Source organism: Anoplopoma fimbria, chromosome 8, assembly GCF_027596085.1.
Source record: "Anoplopoma fimbria isolate UVic2021 breed Golden Eagle Sablefish chromosome 8, Afim_UVic_2022, whole genome shotgun sequence".
Classification (NCBI taxonomy): Eukaryota; Metazoa; Chordata; class Actinopteri; order Perciformes; family Anoplopomatidae; genus Anoplopoma; species Anoplopoma fimbria.
This window is the reverse complement of record NC_072456.1, coordinates 22,740,836-22,760,978: the sequence shown is the minus strand read 5'-3', so window position 1 is coordinate 22,760,978 and position 20,143 is coordinate 22,740,836. Positions and strand designations below refer to the sequence as shown.

At 43.4% G+C, this 20,143-nt stretch overlaps 1 protein-coding gene across 1 annotated transcript in view; it reads right to left on the bottom strand.

Annotated features, from left to right (window-relative positions):
- The window catches only part of celf5a (cugbp, Elav-like family member 5a), a 187,559-nt gene that overhangs the window by 70,062 nt on the left and 97,354 nt on the right, over positions 1-20,143 (bottom strand). The window contains 1 exon segment of the mRNA XM_054603544.1: positions 10,352-10,400. Within this exon segment, the coding sequence (XP_054459519.1) occupies positions 10,352-10,400 (49 nt within the window).

Genomic DNA, 20,143 nt, shown 5'->3' with positions numbered 1-20,143 from the left:
AGAAATACAAACTCGCACTACAAGCTACCGTGAACCACGGCGAGGCCAGAGCAGTCAGAGCATGAACACATCAACACGTTCTTCAGGCGCTATTGCTGCAACAGTGACTCAGTCAGGACTACACACACACAAACACAAACACACACACACACACACAAATATTCATGAATAATGTTAAAACACTCCTTCTTCCTTCATGCACCGAAGCAAAGGTTACCCCAATCATTTTACAGCCCCAGAATGACTGCTTCTCTCTCCATTACCTCTGCACTCGTTTTGACTGGCAGATGGGTGGACGGGCGAGCTGGCAACGGCGGGACACTGTGTGTGTTTGTCGTCTCAGCAGATGAGATGGGAAAGGCAGGTGAAAAAAAAGAGGCTTTTTAAAAAAAGAAAAAGGTCCAGACAAGGACCTTTTTCTTTTTTTAAAAAGCCTCTTTTGTGGCGCTCGCCGATCCGACGTTGGCATCCCATAATGCTGCATCGCAGGAACAACATCCCATGCTAGTCCCTCGCCAACCCTGTGCCCTTTGTCTTTGTTTGTTGTCATTGCTTTAATAGCTGCCACAGACAATAAAGTCTTTAGAATACATAAGAGATTAAAAACTGCATTTTTTTTTGTGTGGCCCGTATGAGTACTAATCTCTGTTTAATCCACTGCTTCCGTATCTCTGCTTGAATCGTTTGGTCGAAAAGCAGGTGTCCTTTCCGGTCCAACGGCAGCGTGATGCAGCGGTTTAAGTGGACTGACAGGGAGAGAGACAGAGGGCGATATGAGAGGCTAATGGAGTTAATATACGGAGATGGAGAGATAGAGGAAAGGAGAGGTTAGACTGCAGGGACGGACACGAAGAGCTAGCTGAGTTACAGGTAGTGAATCTGAATACAGCTGATTGTTTTCTATATAACTTTTGTTTCTTTGTTTATGCTTCTGCAACTGGTTTGTACTGTTAGAGCTCACTGTAAATGCACTATAAAATCTATTATTGTACTCATGCATGCAGCTAATGTGTGAAATGTTATATTTTATATATGTGGAAAACAAACAAATGTATGAACCAGCATTTTCATTAATCTGGAGGTGACATATTCAATATTATATAGAAATAAATTATTATATATTACATTTTCACCCACTAAAGTCTTCCACAAACATGTTGAGAGGGAAATGACAGTGTGTTGTGTAGACAGATATAAAAATATATATATATGCATTGCATATATGTTGTTTTTCTCTTGTGCACTGATTGGAAAGGCGTTTTCTGTCTGTTCATAACCTGAGGTGTAAAAAGCTATTTTTTTCTTTGCGTCTGTCTCTTTGTTTGTCATCACTTATATGCTCTGTGTTTTTCTCTCTTTTGTTCGCTCTCACTCTCTTTTATTTTTCTATTTGTCACTCATGCTCCTGAGTCTTTGTTATTTGGACCCAGTCATGGCAGATTGTTTTCATATACTGGTCCAGAAAAAAACAACCTTTAAAAAAAAACTATTCTCATCATATTAGCAGACATAAAATATGAATTTGTAAACACTGTCACACTTCATAAATACAGCAACACTTTTAATTAGTCCCAGTCACCTATTAGCTCTCAACAACTAGAAACAGCATGGAGGCTCTTCTTCGTGTTTGTGTGGATTCAAATGGGCCAATGTTTGTGCATGAGCTACACTTGTTTTTCTCTCTTTCTTTCTCTCTCCATCTCATCTGTGTTTTGTATATACACAAAAGCCCCAAATAGTCTTTGGCCTCTCTCTGTGAACAAACAGGACATTTCCTTTCCACATGGAGTGCAGGGAGCAAAGGTCTCAGAAAAATTAGGGCAGAGCATTCAGCGCTGAGCTGAGGCCGGGCAGCTGGAGAGAGCAGAGAACAAATCTGAAATCTACTGTTCACCTGAAAATATCTCAATAGCCTAGTATCTGGAGAAATGATGAATCATTTTCTGCAGCCCAGACTGCAGAAACGTAGACCTAAATGACACTGACATCATGTCTCACTCACACTAAAAGGCCTATACAAATCGGGGGCATTTTGTTGTGCACGTCAATACATTTTTTGCAAAAAATGAAAAAGCAATGTAATGTTTGTTTGGAATAAAGAGGATTTTTTTTTTAGCTTTCAAAGCCTGAATAAAGGCATCAACCAATGATGGTGTGCGTAATGGGTTGAGTTGAGTCAAACTTTTATGAAACAATAACACAAAGGCTTTGTTATATAAACCAAAATGGCAAACATTACGTCTTTCAACAGAAGCTGCGCAGACCAGACACATTCCTTCCATTCTTACCTTTCACAATAAAAGCCCTAGATATATGGGATATATATATATATAGGATATTTCAGGCGAGTTATGCATTTTGTTACACCCCATGGTGTTTGAAGCCCTTAACTAAACCAAAAAAGGAGAGCGAGCTCGTGTCTCTGATGTTGGAATGTTATATTTATATGTGTGTGTGTGTGCATGTGTCTCCAGTCTGCTTTAATCTCCTCCCATCTGCCAGTGGACCTCCTCTCCCTGTTCTGAGGCCTGCCGTGCCCCACCCGATCTGCCGAGCCTGACCTCACCGTGCGTATGTGTGCGTTTCTGTGTGTGTGTGTGTGTGTGTGTGTGTGTGTGTGTGTGGGCTGCTTGATGAGCCTGGTTCCTTATGAAGTGGTGTCATTAAAGCGGAGAGAAGGAGCAAACGGGTGATTGCAGTGATTTGGCAGAGGTTGCACAGACTCTGTCCTCCAATCAGAGGCCTCGCTTGGTCTCCTCCAGCTCCACTGCAATCACAGAGCACCAAGTCCACAGAGGACACACACACACACACACACACACACACACACACACATACATATATATATATATATATATATATATATGTATACACACAATCCACACACTAGTTTCTCAGCCTCACGTATGGGCTCATCATTGCCATTCACTTCTTACACTGTCGGCATATACCAGCAGATTTGAGATCAGTATGTCACAGTCAACTTCTAATGGGGTTGTCCTTTTTTTTCTCAATTAAAATTAACTGCACACTTTTTAGGATTATGTTCATAATTAATCACATGGATTTCTGTGGCCACACTTGTTTAATTCAGAATTCTAAGGAATCGTACTTTTAAGAAGCGAAAGTTAAATTGACAGTTAAGGATTAAGGAAACATAGTTAACAGTAGAATAAATGTCTGCTGTAAAACACGGCTGCTACAGAAGCTGCTTTTCTCCTAATGCACTGAAAACAGGTTGTTTTATGTAAATAGGAAATTAAATGGCCAATAGAATTAAAGAAAGTTCACTAAACAAAGTTTAAATAAGGCAAGCTTTAAAAAGGTCAGCTTTCTTATTAATCTGCATGTCAGTGTACTGTTTATGCTCTAAGTAAACTAGCATAGCAAGCCTCTTTCCTAATCTGGCAAACACTCTGAATAGAAGGTTCTGTGAAACAGCTCAGTGAGATTTTTTCTTTTATCCTCAAAGCCCTAACAGAGAGGTGTCTAGTAAATGAACAGTCAAATGTGACTGATATAAATTAGCATTGAATTCATTTTTTTTTCATTTCAACATGTTTACTTTAATGTTGCATGTTGATGTTGAGTGTTGCATCATTTTCAATAAGCACAATGCTCATTATGGATCATATTGGCGTATCTAAAGAGCCATTGTTAACTGGTATCTAAAGTTAGGTGGCGGTCAAATGACGATAGGCAACCATTTAGTGTCCGTCACCGTTGTATCAATACCATAATGATTTATTCTTTTTTTAAGTCGCATTGACATATCAGCTTTTCTGTATTATGGCTCAACAAAAGACAGCTCAAACATCAAAGCACTGCATCTGTTTGGTGCCGAACAGGAAACCCTTTATCGTCACAGCGGCTACTGTACATCATCTACGTGTTTTTATGTCTTCAAAGGGTTCAGAGGAAAAAAATCAGGGGTAGAAGACGAGGGGGGGGGGCAAAGTAAAAAAAAAAAGAGAGAGTGAATTACAAAGTGTAGAGAATTGAGCTGTAAATTGATCTGCAGTCTGTCCGTCCCCAAAGACGTTGAGATGGCTGATGAGGACGGCAGACCAGATGCATACGGGGGCCGTCGCTTTCCCCGTCTCCAATTCCTCTCCCGAAAGAAGACAAGTTTGTTTCTCAAGGTGATTGTTGCGGTGATAAGGGAGAGGGTGTTATTAAGGGTGACAGCGGAGGGGCTGAGAGGCAGTGGCTGACTGGATAACCTTGTCCCCATCCCCGCCTCGCTTCCTTCTGCATGAGCATCTCCACTGCCCGCCCGCCCGGCCGGCCCTGCCCCCGTCCTCGTCTGAACACAATCTGCTGGCTGGAATTACCTCCCAGCCCCGGGAAAAAAAAAACTAAACATGATTTCTGACCTTTCCTTTCTGTGTTCAACAGTAACCTTTGCTGGTCCGCCCACGCTACGAGACCATCGCAGCGAACGAGGAGGATGGAGAGGAAAGGGGTGTGTGTGTGTGTGTGTGTGTGTGTGTGTGTGTGTGTGTGTTCTTTCAGAAAAAGGCGAGTGAAGATCAATGTGTGTTTGTCTGAATTTATGTATGTATGCATATTTAAAAAGGCGAGTGCTGGGGATGGGGGCAATAACCTCAGCACTCATGCAATCACATACGACGGCCCTGATAAAAAAAAATGCCACCTCTGTGTGAAGCTTTTTGCATGCAATCATATCAGGCGATTCTGTTATTTTGTCCACCTGCTGTAAGTCTGCTTCCATCTGTGCATGTGCTGACCGAGTGGACCACAGAAGTTGCAGTAATAAGTGTATTTTTTTTTTCTTCTATGTGTCTCACTGTGTTTGCAGAAATACTGCATCTTTCAACTATAGCCAAACTCATGACATCATCACTCTGCCTGCTCTTGTCGTTCTCTGCCGTGTCAGCGACTTTTGCGTCGGTATTATCATTAGAAAAGTTAGTGTTAGATAAGGCTAATTGATCTCCACCTACCGAGTGTATTTAGCGGATTTGTTGCGACCTGCTCCTTCCACTGACTCCGCACGACTCCTACAGCCTCAGCACAATCTGACCCTCAGGAGCGCAGCGCATCGCCCTGCAGAAATGATTTCATCATCTCTTTCTCTCACTCCAACAACTTTGTCTATTGTTCTACCCCGCCTTCCCTCCCCCTTGTCTGTCTTCCATAACCCCCCCCTTTCAAAACGAAACCAGTTTGTGCTGATGTGAGGCTAAATTTACCAGCTTACGGGCAGAGTGACCTGTGCATCCCAGGCCGGCTCGGGCGGAGTTAGCCGACTGAACCCTGGGCGAGCCGAGGCCTGTGTATCAGTATTGTTTGTGTAAGAGCACCGGAGGGGATTTGGACAAGCAGCGTGAAGCTCTGAACGTGTGACCCCGGAGCCGGCCTTACCATTGGATTAGCTCCCCCTGATCCACACAACCCCAGAACATGCTCCCTACTATTTCAAGATCTCTCCGTTTATGCCCAGCCAAGCACATTGTGACCGGTAATCTTTCGTTTTCATCCCTCCAAAGGGGAGAAGATAGACTGTTCAGCTGTTTGCTTTGCCCCTCCCTTATCGCCGGTTTATCCACACTTTTCTCTGTTTATTTTCAGTCACTCAGTACAAATTCCCTTTTTTTTTCTTTCTTTCACCTCTCTACTAACACCATCTGTCTTTACAACCCCTCATTCCTCTCCCTCTAACTACCCCTCTCTCCTTCATTCCTCCTCTCTTTTCTAAAGGGGATCAGTGGAGCTTAGAGGCCTTCCTGCCTGGTTCATTACTGAGCTGCTCTGACATGGCGAGCTCGTCTCTCTGGTAAGGGAAAAGGGGAGAACGCCACTGATGTTTAATACATGGACCGCTCTGTTGTCTTTCACGCCAGATAAATTCATCATCAAAAAACTGAGTGCAGAACAGCAACGGAGCATGTAAACCTGCTCTCTCAATCTAGATTCCCAATCTTCCATTCTGTTTTTTGTTGTTGTTGTGTCCTCACTCTCCATTTAACTTATTGCCTCTCGCTCGGGTTCTCTCTCTCTCTCTCTCTGTTCTCTCTCTCTCTTTGTTCCGTCACATCTCAGTGAACTGGAGCAAACCTTTTCATTGTCCTTCAGTCGGAGTAAACACACAAACACAAAGCTACGCTGCTGCACGGCCCGCAACATGAAACGCAGCTCATGAAAGGGAAATTGACCTATTCCATTCAGTATGTGTACATTGTGTATATGTGTAAATATGCAACATATACTCGACATGTCTCTGGTGTGTGCACACATGCTCCCATTATCATGTACATCCAACAACCCACTGCGTGCATTTGTGTGTCTGCATGAGCGTGTGTGTGTGTGTGTGTGTGTGTGTGTGTGTCAGAGCCGTATGGGTATGGACGTGTTTGCCTGTTTCCTCTCTGTGTGGGTGTGTGTGCGTGGGCGGCAGGCCCGCCTTCATAATGCCAGAGCCTGTTTCTAATCCCGGCCTCCTCAGTGGGCAGGAGATGTAGCTGTGCCAAGCGGGCCTGCTGCAACACCAACAGATCCCCAGCTGACAGCTAGCCTGCTCCTCTCTCTCTGCTTTCTGGACAGTCTGTGAGCTCAAAACTTTAACAACGGGGGTTGAGCTGGGAAATGTGACGACTCGTGATGGAACAACACATGCAGGGCAGGAAAAAAAACGATTTAGTCTGAGAGCAGGACGGCGGTTTTGAGATTATCTGGAGAAAAAAAAAAAAAAATCAAGTGAAATGACAGCTTGCAAAAAAGGAAACAAGAAGGGGCAGAAAGTGGGTGTGGAACGCCGTCGGTAAAAAGGTTTAGGATGAAATCAAAGCTGTTAAAGCTGATTTATCCCGTGTAAGGACGGCGGGCCCTCTGAGGAGCCACTGAACGGCCCTTCAAAAATGAAATATCAGCAGCAGTCAGTGCCAGTCATCAGTGCCACGTGTGATGGAAAATCAATCTATTTCATATCAGAGACCTGAGAGGAGAAAACGAGAGAGACAGGTCCTCGCTCCTCCCCGCTGAGCCTCTCTAAACGCCCCCCCCCAACATTATACGCTCCCAGAATGCTCTGCGTCACCGGTGACGGAGACGTTCACGGGTGTGGATCGTGGCTCAATGTGTAACTGCTGCTGTTCTGCTAGATTAGGTAGGTGATTGGCCATTAATATTCATTTCACAGTGTGTCTTTGTTAGGCTGCAGCAGGGGCTGACAGAGTGTTTGGATGGATTTACTCTACCGTATATTTCCCCTTTCATTTCTATAGGCAAGGTGGTTTACTCGTATGGCCGCTGTGAAGCTCTCTAGGGACCTGATGTATTTTTGCTCAGTGTTGATCAAACGTCCCAGAGTCATCAAATATTTTGTGTAATAAGTCAGAAGAATATTTTCTACTGTCTTCTTGTTCCATGACTATAGGATGGCAGCAGTGTTGATTTTGAAAATAATTTTGTATTCGTTTTCAGTCCTACTAGTTTACTGAAGTTATAGGAGGTTAAAAGTCACAATTTAGTCTATTTTGTTCTGTTTTAGTCATGATTTAGTAAGAGGAGCTTCTAGTCTAAGGCCGTGTCCACACTGCTACGTTTTTATTTGAGCGTCCACACTAGGCCGGAGTTTTAGGGCAACAAAGACGGAGGAGTTTGAAAATGCTCCCGAGGACGGATAAGTTTGAATACGCTGGGTTTACCTCCTAGTGTAGGGACAACAGATACATTTGGAAACGATGACGTAGGCTTCTGTTTTCACTAGTGATTGGATCTTAGCAGTCACGACATGCCCTTCCCTGATTCCACATGACCCTTAAATAAACAACAGCCTATGTTATCGATCGACTACCAGGTTGATTCAGTAGTTTCCAAATGATGTATTCAATGTTTAGATGCAGTTTATACTTGTACTGAAACAGTAACCAGGGGTAGTACACTGTGCTGGCCTGGGCCTGTCTGGTCTTAATGACAGCAGAGGGTTCCTGTGCAGGTCCAGCAGGCATAAAACCACAGTAACAGGTCTTTTCCCTAATGGACGGCCAACCTAGAGAGGTGATCTGAACAGTCCTCCTCATTATGAGATTAAGGGACTAATTAGTATGACTGTGGCTGTCGTGTGACTGTGCACTGAGGAATATATATGCCCCCTATCGGACTAGCCCCGTGGCCCCTGAGAGAGCAGGCCAGACCGGGTCCGTCCCTGGTGTCCAACCCCTCCACTGCACCGAGAGGCTAATTAATAGCTTTCGCATCAGCTCCTCCAGCTCCTGTACGCCATGCTGAGTTATAGTCCTGTAGTTATTGATCTGGGTTTCTTGGCAACAAATCAAAATTACAAAAATTGTATCTTGGCAATATAATATAACCGGACCCTGTAATTACAGACAGCGCAGTGAAATTCTCTTTAATCTTTTACAGAAAATAAGAAGCTAAGGCTTGTAGAAGTAGGCCACGGAGGCGCATCAGCTAACAGTAGCAAGAGCAGCTAATGACAGAACCAGATATGGAGAAAAAAGATTATCTTTGCTAAGGATAATCACAGAAATAATTCAAGGCAGCAAATTAGAAGCGGGATGAGAAGAAACACAAGATAAAAATGAACATCAGATCCCTTTCCTTCACACATTCCCCGACTCCCCCTTTCGCCTCCACCTCCTAACACGTTGAAGTCACGCCGGTGTTTGATTGCCCCTGCGGCGCCACTTTGACCTGTTCATTTAAGATGATGTGCAACTCTCAGGTCTGCTCCAGCACTCATTTGTTCCTCAGTGGGGTCCCCGCGGCCGGCTATCGAGAGGAGGCCCCATACTGACCAAAAGCGCCCTGGGAGCTTTAAACCCAGCCACTCACAACCAAGTAAAGAGACAGCTGAGTGTCATTGTTAATGTGGACACACAACTCCACAATGGCAAAATCAATGGGGCTGTAGGGGACATCAATCTCAACAGCACAAGACCCTTTTGCTTGTCTCACCGCTCCTCTAAAGCTCTGAATGAATGGTCCAGAGAAGGAGGGAAGACGAAGGGGGGGTGCGGGGGAGAAAGAGAGAAGGAAAGAAAGAAAGGGAACATGGAGGGCTGACAGTGATCTTTATTGGCCTTTCCTCCATCCTTCTCAAGGGGTTATGCTGTCCTTTGAAGATTGTGTGCATTTGACAGGCAGCCAAGTGGCCAGCCATCCCAATTCACCCAAAACAGGCAGAGGTTTTTTTAGGTAAAGCCTCAGAAGTGCAGCACGGCAGCTGTATGCAGTTGGCATCGTGCTTGCATTTTCTCTCCACTGCCTGTTTTTTTTTTTTTTTTTTTCACTTCCAAATCTCTCTCTCTCTCTATTCCCAAAAGGATGAAAAATCCCACAAAAAACAGCGCCTCCTCCTTTCAAAAACAAAAAAAAGGCACTTGCTTCGTTACGGGGTGACACATGAGATGCACAACCCCAAAAAAATAAAAATAACAGCCAAGGTTCATTGTCTCCGACACCGACTTAAAGGATGCCTCCTCATCCCATTAACATATATGCAGATAGGCAGTGAGTAAATGAAAGCCTCCCAAAAACGGGAGAGATCAAAGACGACAGAATTAAGGCCAAGTAATGAGGATCTTGGCAAGAACCCTGCAAATTCATTGATTGTTTGGCAAGCCGTATGTGCTGCTGCTCCGTTTCACCCTCCCTCCATGCCGTTTACTCTCGTGTTTCAAAGCGCCCGCAGACCGAGCGGCGTGGGTTTTAACGGAGGGCCTTTGCGTGGTGATGGTTCCATCGTTGAGCCTAATCACGATCTGATTTACAGTGCAGCGATAATGTACTGGGCTTAAAGAACAAGAGAAGAGAGATGGGCAGCCCATCACAGCCCTGCATTCTTTCAATAACACAGACTCTTAAATCAATTACATCCAGTACAGGAGGCAGTGGCAGGATGAGGCTGTGTGAGATTAATCCATAAACCCCAAAAAGGATTTAAAACCAGAAACAAAAACAAAACAAAAAAGAGACAATACATTATGTATGAAGTGAGATTACATTTCTACTAAAATGGGTTACAAACTGCCACAAGCTGAGAGGCAGACAGTCAAACCAAGAGGACATCAAATCTCTGGGTTTGATGTCTGGTTATGTGTTTTTTAACTAATTCAGACAGTTTGGTTTAAGCTATGTGGTACTTTTGTTTGTAATAATTTCATAGCTACTGTTATGTTTAGTTAAGTGCAGCAACATGGGAATGAAAGGAATTGGAATGAGATACAAAGAAAAAGAGAAACATTGCATTGAGAGCAGTGGAACAGATGAGATCAGAGGGGAAAGAATGAAAAGAAATTAGCCCAGATGAGGAGGATGAAAAGGGAAACGATGAATAAATGATGGGAGAAAAGAAGACAACTACCTCCACGGCTCTCGCTGTCAGCCGGTTTCACCTGGATGGGGCGAGTCATCTGGAGGAGAGAGAGAGAGAGAGAGAAAGAGAGAGGGGAAGAAAAGAGCAACAGAGAGGTTAGCGCTGGAGACTCGGGGCTGTCGTTGGTACAACAAGGAGGCCACAAAAGCAGAGGTGTCCAGGCCCTCTCACACATACTAATGGCCTGAGCTGCGAAGGCTGATCAAAGTGCCCTGGCTGGAGAGGAAAACCAAAGCACCATCATGCAGCTCAGTTGCATTGACACTGTAGTGGTTTCTGCTGCCTGTTATTCAGTGTAAACAAAACAACTCTGGTTCACACATGAAACAGGAAATGTATGTATGTGTGTGTGTGTGTCTGTGTGTGTGTGGAGAAAGTAGCAAGGCTGCAGATGTGTGTCTAAGTGATAGAGGCCGAGGCGGTCCCGCTAAAAGTGAATCCAGCCAGAGGAGGGGAGAGATCAATGCGAGCCTATTGATCCAGGCCCTTCGGCTGTGGAGAGTGTCTGGCTGGGAAGGATTCTCTGGTTAGGAGGCTCACTCTAATCCACTGGACCCTGATAAGAATGGCATTGCCTGGATTAGATGCTTCTGTCATCACAGTCTTTGTGTCACGCTCTCCTCCTTCACTCAATTTTACCTCCTCCTTTTTTTCATTATTGTTGTTCGAGCTGAACAATTTCACCAGGCGGTAAAAAAATAAGTTTCGCTGCGATTTTAAAATATGTTTGTTACAGTTTTTTTCTTTTTTTTTTTTTTTTTTAAGTCGTACATATGCCTCCTAGTCACATATTACTAAACATACTGTTTATACACCCACCCACACATGCGTTTACTATGTATATATGTAGTGTAGCGGAGCGTAAAGCGTGCAATATAATTTAAGTGCATTGATCTGAAGCCAGAGCCTTTCCACGATTCAGTTCAAAACAAATAGATTGAACAATAAAAACACACACATTTTAATAAAATTGGGGCCAAAAGTGGCACCAATTTATAACAAGATTACTGGAACATAAAAGCAACCTCTTACCACACTCTGCCATTTACAGTAAAACATTTGTAGCTGCTATTTAAGCATCTTTTTATTGCTGGAAACTATTTCCCCATTACCGGGCATCCCGGTCACATCGCTAAAAAAACCATCCAGCTCTGATATTTTTATACGAACATGTGTGTATATATATATTTCGTTCCATCGCCCGGTCATGTATCTCTTTTTCTCTGTTCGATACCAGAGCGCTGCTGAAAAAGGTCAGATTTAAAGACAGGGCAGACCAATAAAAGCATGACATGTTCAAGGAGAAACACCATAATGGGATTTTAAAATGTCTTAATAACATGCTGATATATGGGGGAGAGGCCCAGGCCTGATTCATTAAGTGCTAAACGTATCCATTTTCACCTTGAGCAACTGAGTAACCTTCCCTCGCTGAAATGATTCCATAAATTTTCCCATCTTAAATGATAACTAGCGCCCGCTAAGTCTTTGTAGGAACAACAGGGAGGATGCTCCGAGCTTGTGAAGGTTGAGGTTTTAGCTCCTTGTTTCTTGGCTCCCCTCCTCCCTCCCCGTCTACGAGGGCTTTCTTTCCCTTGTACAACACGAGAAAAAGTAACCCTACAGTATGCTAATGCCAAGCCACAGGGCGCACTGCTCCGCGGCATGTACGGATAGATTACAGAGTCAACCGCGACTCTATCGCACACGTGCTTCAAAGCAACCTCTGAGACAGAAACACCTCCGAATGGGAAAAAACATCCGCGAGACAAATTCGCGGATAACTCTTTTAGAACACGGGGAAATCTTTGAATTTGCCTTTGACACGTCAAACGGACAAAAGACGCTTCCATCCTGCCAGTTTATTATTATTAATATTTTTGGTTCAAATGCACGTTGGAGGAGGCCAAATCCGCGGCTGTGGCTCCTCTATGGTGCTATGATCTCAGCCGTCTCCACAGGGCGACTGTGTGTGTGTGTGTGTGTGTGTGTGTGTGTGTGTGTGTGTGTGTGTGTGTGTGTGTGTGTGTGTGTGTGTGTGGGAGGCAGCTCGCTCTAAAGCTAGTTACTGTTCGGCCTCCAACATGCCAGCTTAATGGTCTATTTATTTGCCCGAGAGCAATGCATTATGGTCCTGAACAGTCACTACTGATGCCTCTCAGTTTGCTCCATTCCCCTTCAACACTTGGAGAAAAATAGTGTGATCCCAGCAGGAATTTAAGAGCACGTTGCAAAGCACACTTGTAATAAATGCATGCTCACACATTCACAGACTTGGTAGCTTTAAGTAAAGTGCAGCAAGGAAACCATTTAATAACCCAAGATACTGTGGAGCATGTTTTCACTCCCTTTCACAAATAATAGCACTTTTAATTGTAAATGCTCAATCCTCCGTTCATTGAATTAAGGGAGTGGTTAGGTGAGGGAGGAGGAGTAACAAAAGGGAACCAGAAGAAGAGAAGAGGAGGGATTGTGGGAAAAGACAACAAGAGATGGAGAAGACGGGAGAGAGAGATACAGTACACAGAGAGAGAGAGAGAGAGAAAGAAAGCTGCCTGCAACTCTTAGATAAGATTGCTTTACTGTTGAGTGGCGTATCTACTTCCCTGACTCCAACCTCCTACCTTTCACACACACACACACACACACACACACACACACACACACACACACACACACACACACACACACACACACACACACACACACACACACACACACAGAAAAGAAGCAGCACACCTGCACTATACAAACTCTGCATATTTATGAACAATCTCTTGTCAAAAAAGTTGATATATGTATAAATAAATATATAATAAAGTTTACATGCTAGGGATGTTCTCAATCCAGATGTGAAATGACATTGTCTCCAACAAATATTTGTTATTTCTGAATTTGTTGAGTATTAAGGATTTTTTTTGGGATTGTTAAATTTGATAAACAAATTGGAGGAAGTGCCGTCCCATTCAGTTGCGTGGAATTGCGTGACTTACGGTAGTTTGATTGATTTTTCACCCCCACCTGCATTCCATATAGACCCATTCTACTCTGTCTCTGATTGGCTAGTGCTGGTTGCCAATGAACCAGATTGGAGGAGGGTTGGTAGGGTTAAGAATCTAAACTCAGATGTGAATGTTTTAATATGGATGGCCTCGTTGGAGAATTACATTTTGATGTGGTGTCATAATTAAACGTCACTTTAATGTTGATAGAAGCACATTTTAAATAGGCACTTCATATCAGATAGGATGTCGACCCTTGCTGTAATACACTGAAAAATATCTGCTGATATCTTGTTGAATGTGTTTTTTTGTGTCTTCCATTTATCTATTCATTTCAGCAATGAAGAAAAAAGCTATTGTACAAAAGAAATGAGATCTGCAAAAGGGAAACAAAGATAAAAAAGACTCATTTGACAAGTCTGTGCTGACTTATGGTGCAATAACGTTTTGGAGGGAGGCTTTAAAATTATGTATTTATGTTGAAGAAACAACAAACATTGGCATTGGGGGGGGGCATTTCTGAGGACTTCAGTGACATTTCTAAGAATACAGCGCTTTGCATTGGTTCTTTTATATCTCAAAGGCCAAGTAAAAGTGAATGTGAGCTGAATGTATTTCTTCTCATCTGAATAAACAAGCTCCTGTGATCACTCACAACTTTCAAATGAGTTACTATCCTTTATCTTCCTCCTCTAGTGGAAAATGCAGTTTTTTGTTTTCCTCAAGTTCAAGTCCTGGTCTTTCTGCCTTAACCACTCCGAACAAACTGTGCTTCTCGAGGGGCTTTGACAAATCTATAGTTCCATATGGTTTTATTAAGCCGTCTCATTTGCCAAGTTAAGCCTCCAGTCAGTTGAATTAAAGCTCTTAGCACTAGTAGGCTGTTTTATATGGAGGGTGAGATAGAAACCCCCAGGCTTTAAGTACATAATGTAGTGTGCAATGGGCCTGGAATATACACACATTGCCTTTCACGTTGTCTGTTTCTATTTCTATACTTTGACGGAAAGCGGCTGCAAATTAATATGCCTACATGTGACCAGTCTTAGATCAACATATGACCAATACACTGATCCATGCTTGTTCTGGCTTTATCATTAAACTGGTAGTTTAAGTAAGTTCTGCCTGGCTGTGGAGCAAACGTTATTAGCCACACAAAAAAAAAGGACTAAAAGCCCCTGGGCTCCGGCCACAAAGACATTCCACTGTCTGATTTCAAATTACACAGAGCAAGTCGAGGAACTGCAGTCAGGATTTGGCCTGTTAGCAGTGTGGAGGATTTAGAGTCTACTGTTGGCACTATCTACGACAGTAATGAGTTCATGACTAGTAGAGTCGAGCGGGATAGAGCAGGATAGAGTTCCAGACTCCACACTGCTGAAACCCCAGAGAGGGCCAGTAGCGAGGCAATAACACTGCTTTGGAAAGGCTTTCAAAGACCTGGTGAAAGTCCAAACCCCAAAACTTTGCTTTCGACTTTAAACTTTTATTATCCAAAAAGACAGGAGAATGCAGTAAACAGGAATATAAATGCAATAAATCTTGTCCAAGTTTTTTTTTTTTACAGTAGTTATGCAACGGCACTTACTTACAGTGCAGTGCTTGCAATAAAATACCTCTAATAGCCATACAATATGTGCGATGTCTTCTGGCTTTCACTCAGGTTTAATATTGAGTAATGTTTGTCCTTGGATCATTAATACGTATTAGTGGGCCATCAAAGCTCATGTTGCTGCACTGCTCAGTAACAGGAGCATAAACAGCCCCCTATCTGACTGGGCCGTCTCTGCTGATATAATTAATATTTCCAATTATTGATCGGAGGGAGTGCTGAGTGGTGGCTGTCCGGGGGCCCCGGCTCCAACTAATAAATCTGTACTGTATACAGTTCAGGAGAGCAACAGAGCGAGAGAGAGAGAGAGTAGAGAGAGAGAGAGAGAGAGCACCATGGTGTAATGATTTATAGTTATGAAGTGCTTCATTGCAATCACAATAATTGTTCATTAACAATAAAAACATAAAAGAAAATCACAAATTACAAATGAAGATCAAATTTAAAAGGCTTAGTCGAGCTGGGTAATTAACTTTTTCTTAATATTGTAAATTAACTGGTTATGAAAAGACATGTCGCCACTTTTACATGAAAGAGCGATGGCATTATTGGGTAGTTTTTCAGTGTTCGATTTTTTTAACCAAAAAAAAGCTATTAAAATACTCGATCAAGAGTCTTTGTGATAAACGAGTCCTCTGGGTTTACTTCTGGTTCTTTATTCATTACCAGTGTTGTGTAACAAAGCTTTACACAGTAACGTGTTAGAGCGGTCAGATTACTTATCAGTTGTAATGATTAACGTAACGAGTTTGCATTTCAAGCGATCAGTTATTTAGTCTACGTTTTCAAATGAGGAATCCTTTACGAGCGTTCACAGTGAAATGCAGATTGTGCCCTCGGGGAAGAGCGTCTGTCAGCTGCGAGGAACTCTACCACAAATTTGAAGAAGCACCTGCACAGCTACACCACACCGGTGGGTGGAGGGAGGCCCATCGAGGAGGAGAACTATGTCAGTGACTCTCGGCTGTCACTCCGAGACAACTTCACGCTCTTGTAGCTGGTTACGTGGAGGGAAAGATAATACCGATATCAACTATGGAGTCTCCATCTTTCTGTAAGATCGTTTATATATTTAACATGGATGGAACACTTCGTGACAGATAAAAAAAACATCTGCTAGCTACCTTAATATCATAAATGATAAAGTCAATACATTCAAAATGTAAACGTACAGTGAGGTGTGCCACCTTTGGAATATATAACTAACAAGCACAAGGAATCACACACAGGGGTTTTCATTAATGGTACTCTCTGACGAGTTACTTTTCTCAGTAGATAACGCTTTAGAGTAAAAAGTTACTTTTTAATAACAAAAATGCACATCACAGATTACTAGAGTTTAAGGTGAGGTTTTCAGGTAGCCCAAACTACCTCAAAATCTTGGTTTAACAATATTTTAAAAACAGAAAAGAGGCAAAATGTTCGGCCTTTTAACAATTAATCAATCATCAGAAAAAACGGTTTTGTAGCTTATTTTTTTTAACCACCATTACAATAGATCAGTTGAAAGAAATACATTTAGTCTAAAACTTCCTGTCGTATGTTTTGTGTTGACATGATAAAAATAATATGTCTAACAAATCTAGATCACGTGTTTTTTTTTTTTTAGGTCTGGTACACACACTGATATATGCACGTTTTTTACATGAAGACATGTACCTGTCTGACTGCAGCGTGATCGTCGGTGGACTCATGCTGTAGCTGCCCTGCCATGTGAGAATATACTGAATCCATGTGAGCATGTTCATATGTGCTTAAATGCGTGTGGGGAGAAAATGTTTGTGCAAGGGAGTTATAATTTAACCATATGTGAAAATGTGCTGGCGGCAGCGGTGTGTTGGTCCAGATAAGAAGCATCAGTCAGTGCTGAGGAGATGGCAGCTACTATAAGCTTTGGGATTCCTATCAGAACCGACAGGATTTACAGCTGGAGGCGCCGACACGGACTGACAGACACCTGCAGACCTCAGCTAGTCCGTATCATTTATAGTTCCACACCATAATGCCCATATGTCCATTTTGAACAGAAAATTGCATTCGGTAAAAGTGAGTTTTTATCTTTCAAAGACAAAATAAAAATGCTCACTCTTGTCTAAAAGTGCAATTTGCTTCTGTGGCTATTTTGTACGAGCAAATGTTACGTTTTTTTGAAAGGCTGAATGGCTCATTTTGGAACAAAACTGTTGATATCCATCTGTTACATTGAATGCTTCTTGTAATACACAAATGAGGCCACTGCTAACTCACAAACATGTGCAATCTGTACGGCCATTACTACTAGCACCACTGCTACTTCTCTGATTGAGACCATTAGACCTTCTGTTGTCTGACGCCATCCAAGTTCCTGTTTATATCTCCCCCCATCCCCCCCCCCCAAAAAAAAAAAAAAAAAAAAAAAACACTAACTGCCCCCCAGGAACAGCCTGAAGTTCATCTAGCAAATGCTTTTTCCAAAAAAAAAACCCTTTCCAGCCCCCTCTATTATCATTGCTTTACTAGCTGAAGTGGTTGGCCAGCTGTCTGACTGCTACAGCCCTCATTACGCAGACAGCAGAACTCAGCTCTCATCAAGATTTCATGAAGGTGAATGTCACACATCAAAACCACCTCATTTGCGGCGGCGCCCCATGACTCAGCAGAGGGAGCAGCACGGCACGGGCTAATGTTAGGTCTCATCAAACTCTTTATTACTTCTGTAAGAGAGTCAGATTAACTCAAAAACGCCACATAAAAACCTCACCCTCCACCTTAGAGTTTGCTTATCACCGTCCCAACCCTTCACACACACACACACACACACACACACACACACACACACACACACACACACACACACACACACACACACACACACACAGGCGCTGTCACTCGCTCTCATGCCATGCTTGTCCCGTCTCCTTGATTATGTCTTCCTGTCTCGTGGAGTATATAAGCTCTCCACCACTACTTGTATGAGAGACTCTGAGTCCTGCAACGACTTGTGCAGTGGACTACGGTATGTGGGTGACAGAAACAGTGTGCAATCACGAGGGGGGGGTTGGGGGTTGGGGGTGGGGGGGAGTAGTAGATAGGGGGGGGGGGGGATTGAGCTAATGCCTAAATCCTGTCCTACTGAGCCTGAAGCGGGGCGTCCAAGAGATAAAGAGAAACAGAGGGAGAGAGGAGGCAAGAGACTGAGGGAGAGATGGAGAAGGATGGGAGGAGGAGGAGGAGGAGGAGGAGGTGGAGGAGGAGGAAAAAGGATCAAGGAGAAGTGACAGAAAACTGGGAAACTAATGAAAAGATGCTTGAGAGATGAAGGAGATTGAAAGAGGCGCGTGGGTGGGGGATTTATTAATAAGAGAAAAGAAAAACAGAGAAATAATGTTTCTCCCCCCCCACCCTCCCCCTCTCCTTCTCCCTCTCTCCCCTGCCCCCACCTCCCTCCTTCTCCTCTACTTCCTGACTTATGAGCCACACTTTGGTTATCAGGGGAAGGGCATCACTCCCAGACATCTTTGGCACGGCTGCTTTTCAAGCCCAGAGAGCTATTGACATGGCGTGTTACTGTAATGCGTGAAGCAGTGGGAGACTCATTGTAAATCTGTGTCAACAAATGCTGGAGCAGCAGCAAGCTCGATCTCTCTCTCTCTCTCTCCCCCGCTCTCTCTCTCTCTCTCTCTGTGTCTGCCTCGCTTTGCCTCTCTCTTGCATTTACCGACCTATCTAATGAATCTTATCTGCACAGCACACTGGAGGCTTAAGCTTTTTGGTGGGCTCACATCTCTTCCCACACACATACACTCACACACACACACACACACACACACACACACACACACACACACACACACACACACACACACACACACACACACACACACTTTCTCACACACTGTCTTTTCCTGCTCGCTGTTTGATGTGGTTTACGCTCTTCAGTTGGTTTTGAGGAACTGTCCTCAGAAAGATAAGATCGTGACGACAGACCCGACCCAGTGGCTTCAGAAGGGCATCATCATGCGAATCCCAGCGTGCGCCCACACACACACACACACACACACACACACACACACACACACACACACACACAGCGAGGGTCCAGGACGGAGCAGGAAGTAGCAAAAAATGGAAGAGGACATGTTCCGTGACAGAATTACAGATCTAGACTCGTGCGAGGCTTTAATGCTTAAAGGTGCCCTCATGCACCGACGCCGTGTTCCATATCTGGATACTGCCGGGATATTTGCTTTGAAGATTATGTCCTGCCTGACCGCCAGTTGAGTGACGACTACTGTAGCGATGTACGACGTCACGTGCGGCGCGTGAGCCTCCTAGCACACCATTGCATGTGCGCTTACAATATATGTTTCAAAACCACGGTTACAAAAATATCCATCCTCGCAGTGTCAAAAAACAGAAAGTCACGAGTTATGAAGATACTAATGTTGTAGTTTTAGAACCTGTTAAAGCTTTATTTGGCTAAAATGCACACTCGACACAAAAACAGGCTCTGTTTTCAAATGTTTTGACAGTATTATATATAAAGACATGAATATAATATTACTTTATTCTCCTATCTCATTCAATCTTTGGACCATTTGCGGTCTGGAGTGATTACCGAACGTTTGTGTACTGATTTCTTGTCCACCGTCATACTGCATGACTTGGTTGTGCTTCATTCAGGTGACGAGATAAACTGCTCATGTTTCCTCACAAAGCCACATCTGTTTTTAACGCCAGAACTCACATTTGTCTTTGTTTTGTTCCGCATCGTGTCTGCTGAAGCCAAATCCACACAAATAAAATGTTTTTGGGACCCGCAGCTGCAGCTTCTCCAACATTTGAGTTGCTTTCTTTGACTCATCTGGGTAAAACATGGGCGTGCGTGGTTAGAAAATAGTTTAAACTAGTCGAACAATGCCGGCTTGACTTCCCAGAGAAATTATGCAAGCACGGCGATTAGTTGTCTGTGCTTCAGATTAGATATGATTCATTGTTGTACTTTCAGGTGCATTAAAGGGGGCACGCTACGATTTACTTACAGAATCAATTTACCCAACAACCAATGTGATTAAATTAACTCGTAAGAGATCCAGTTATAGAGCCAGTTTCTGTACATTTTCCACCTCCACTGAACCACACTCATACAGGCTTATACATAGAGACACACAATCTCACAAACACACA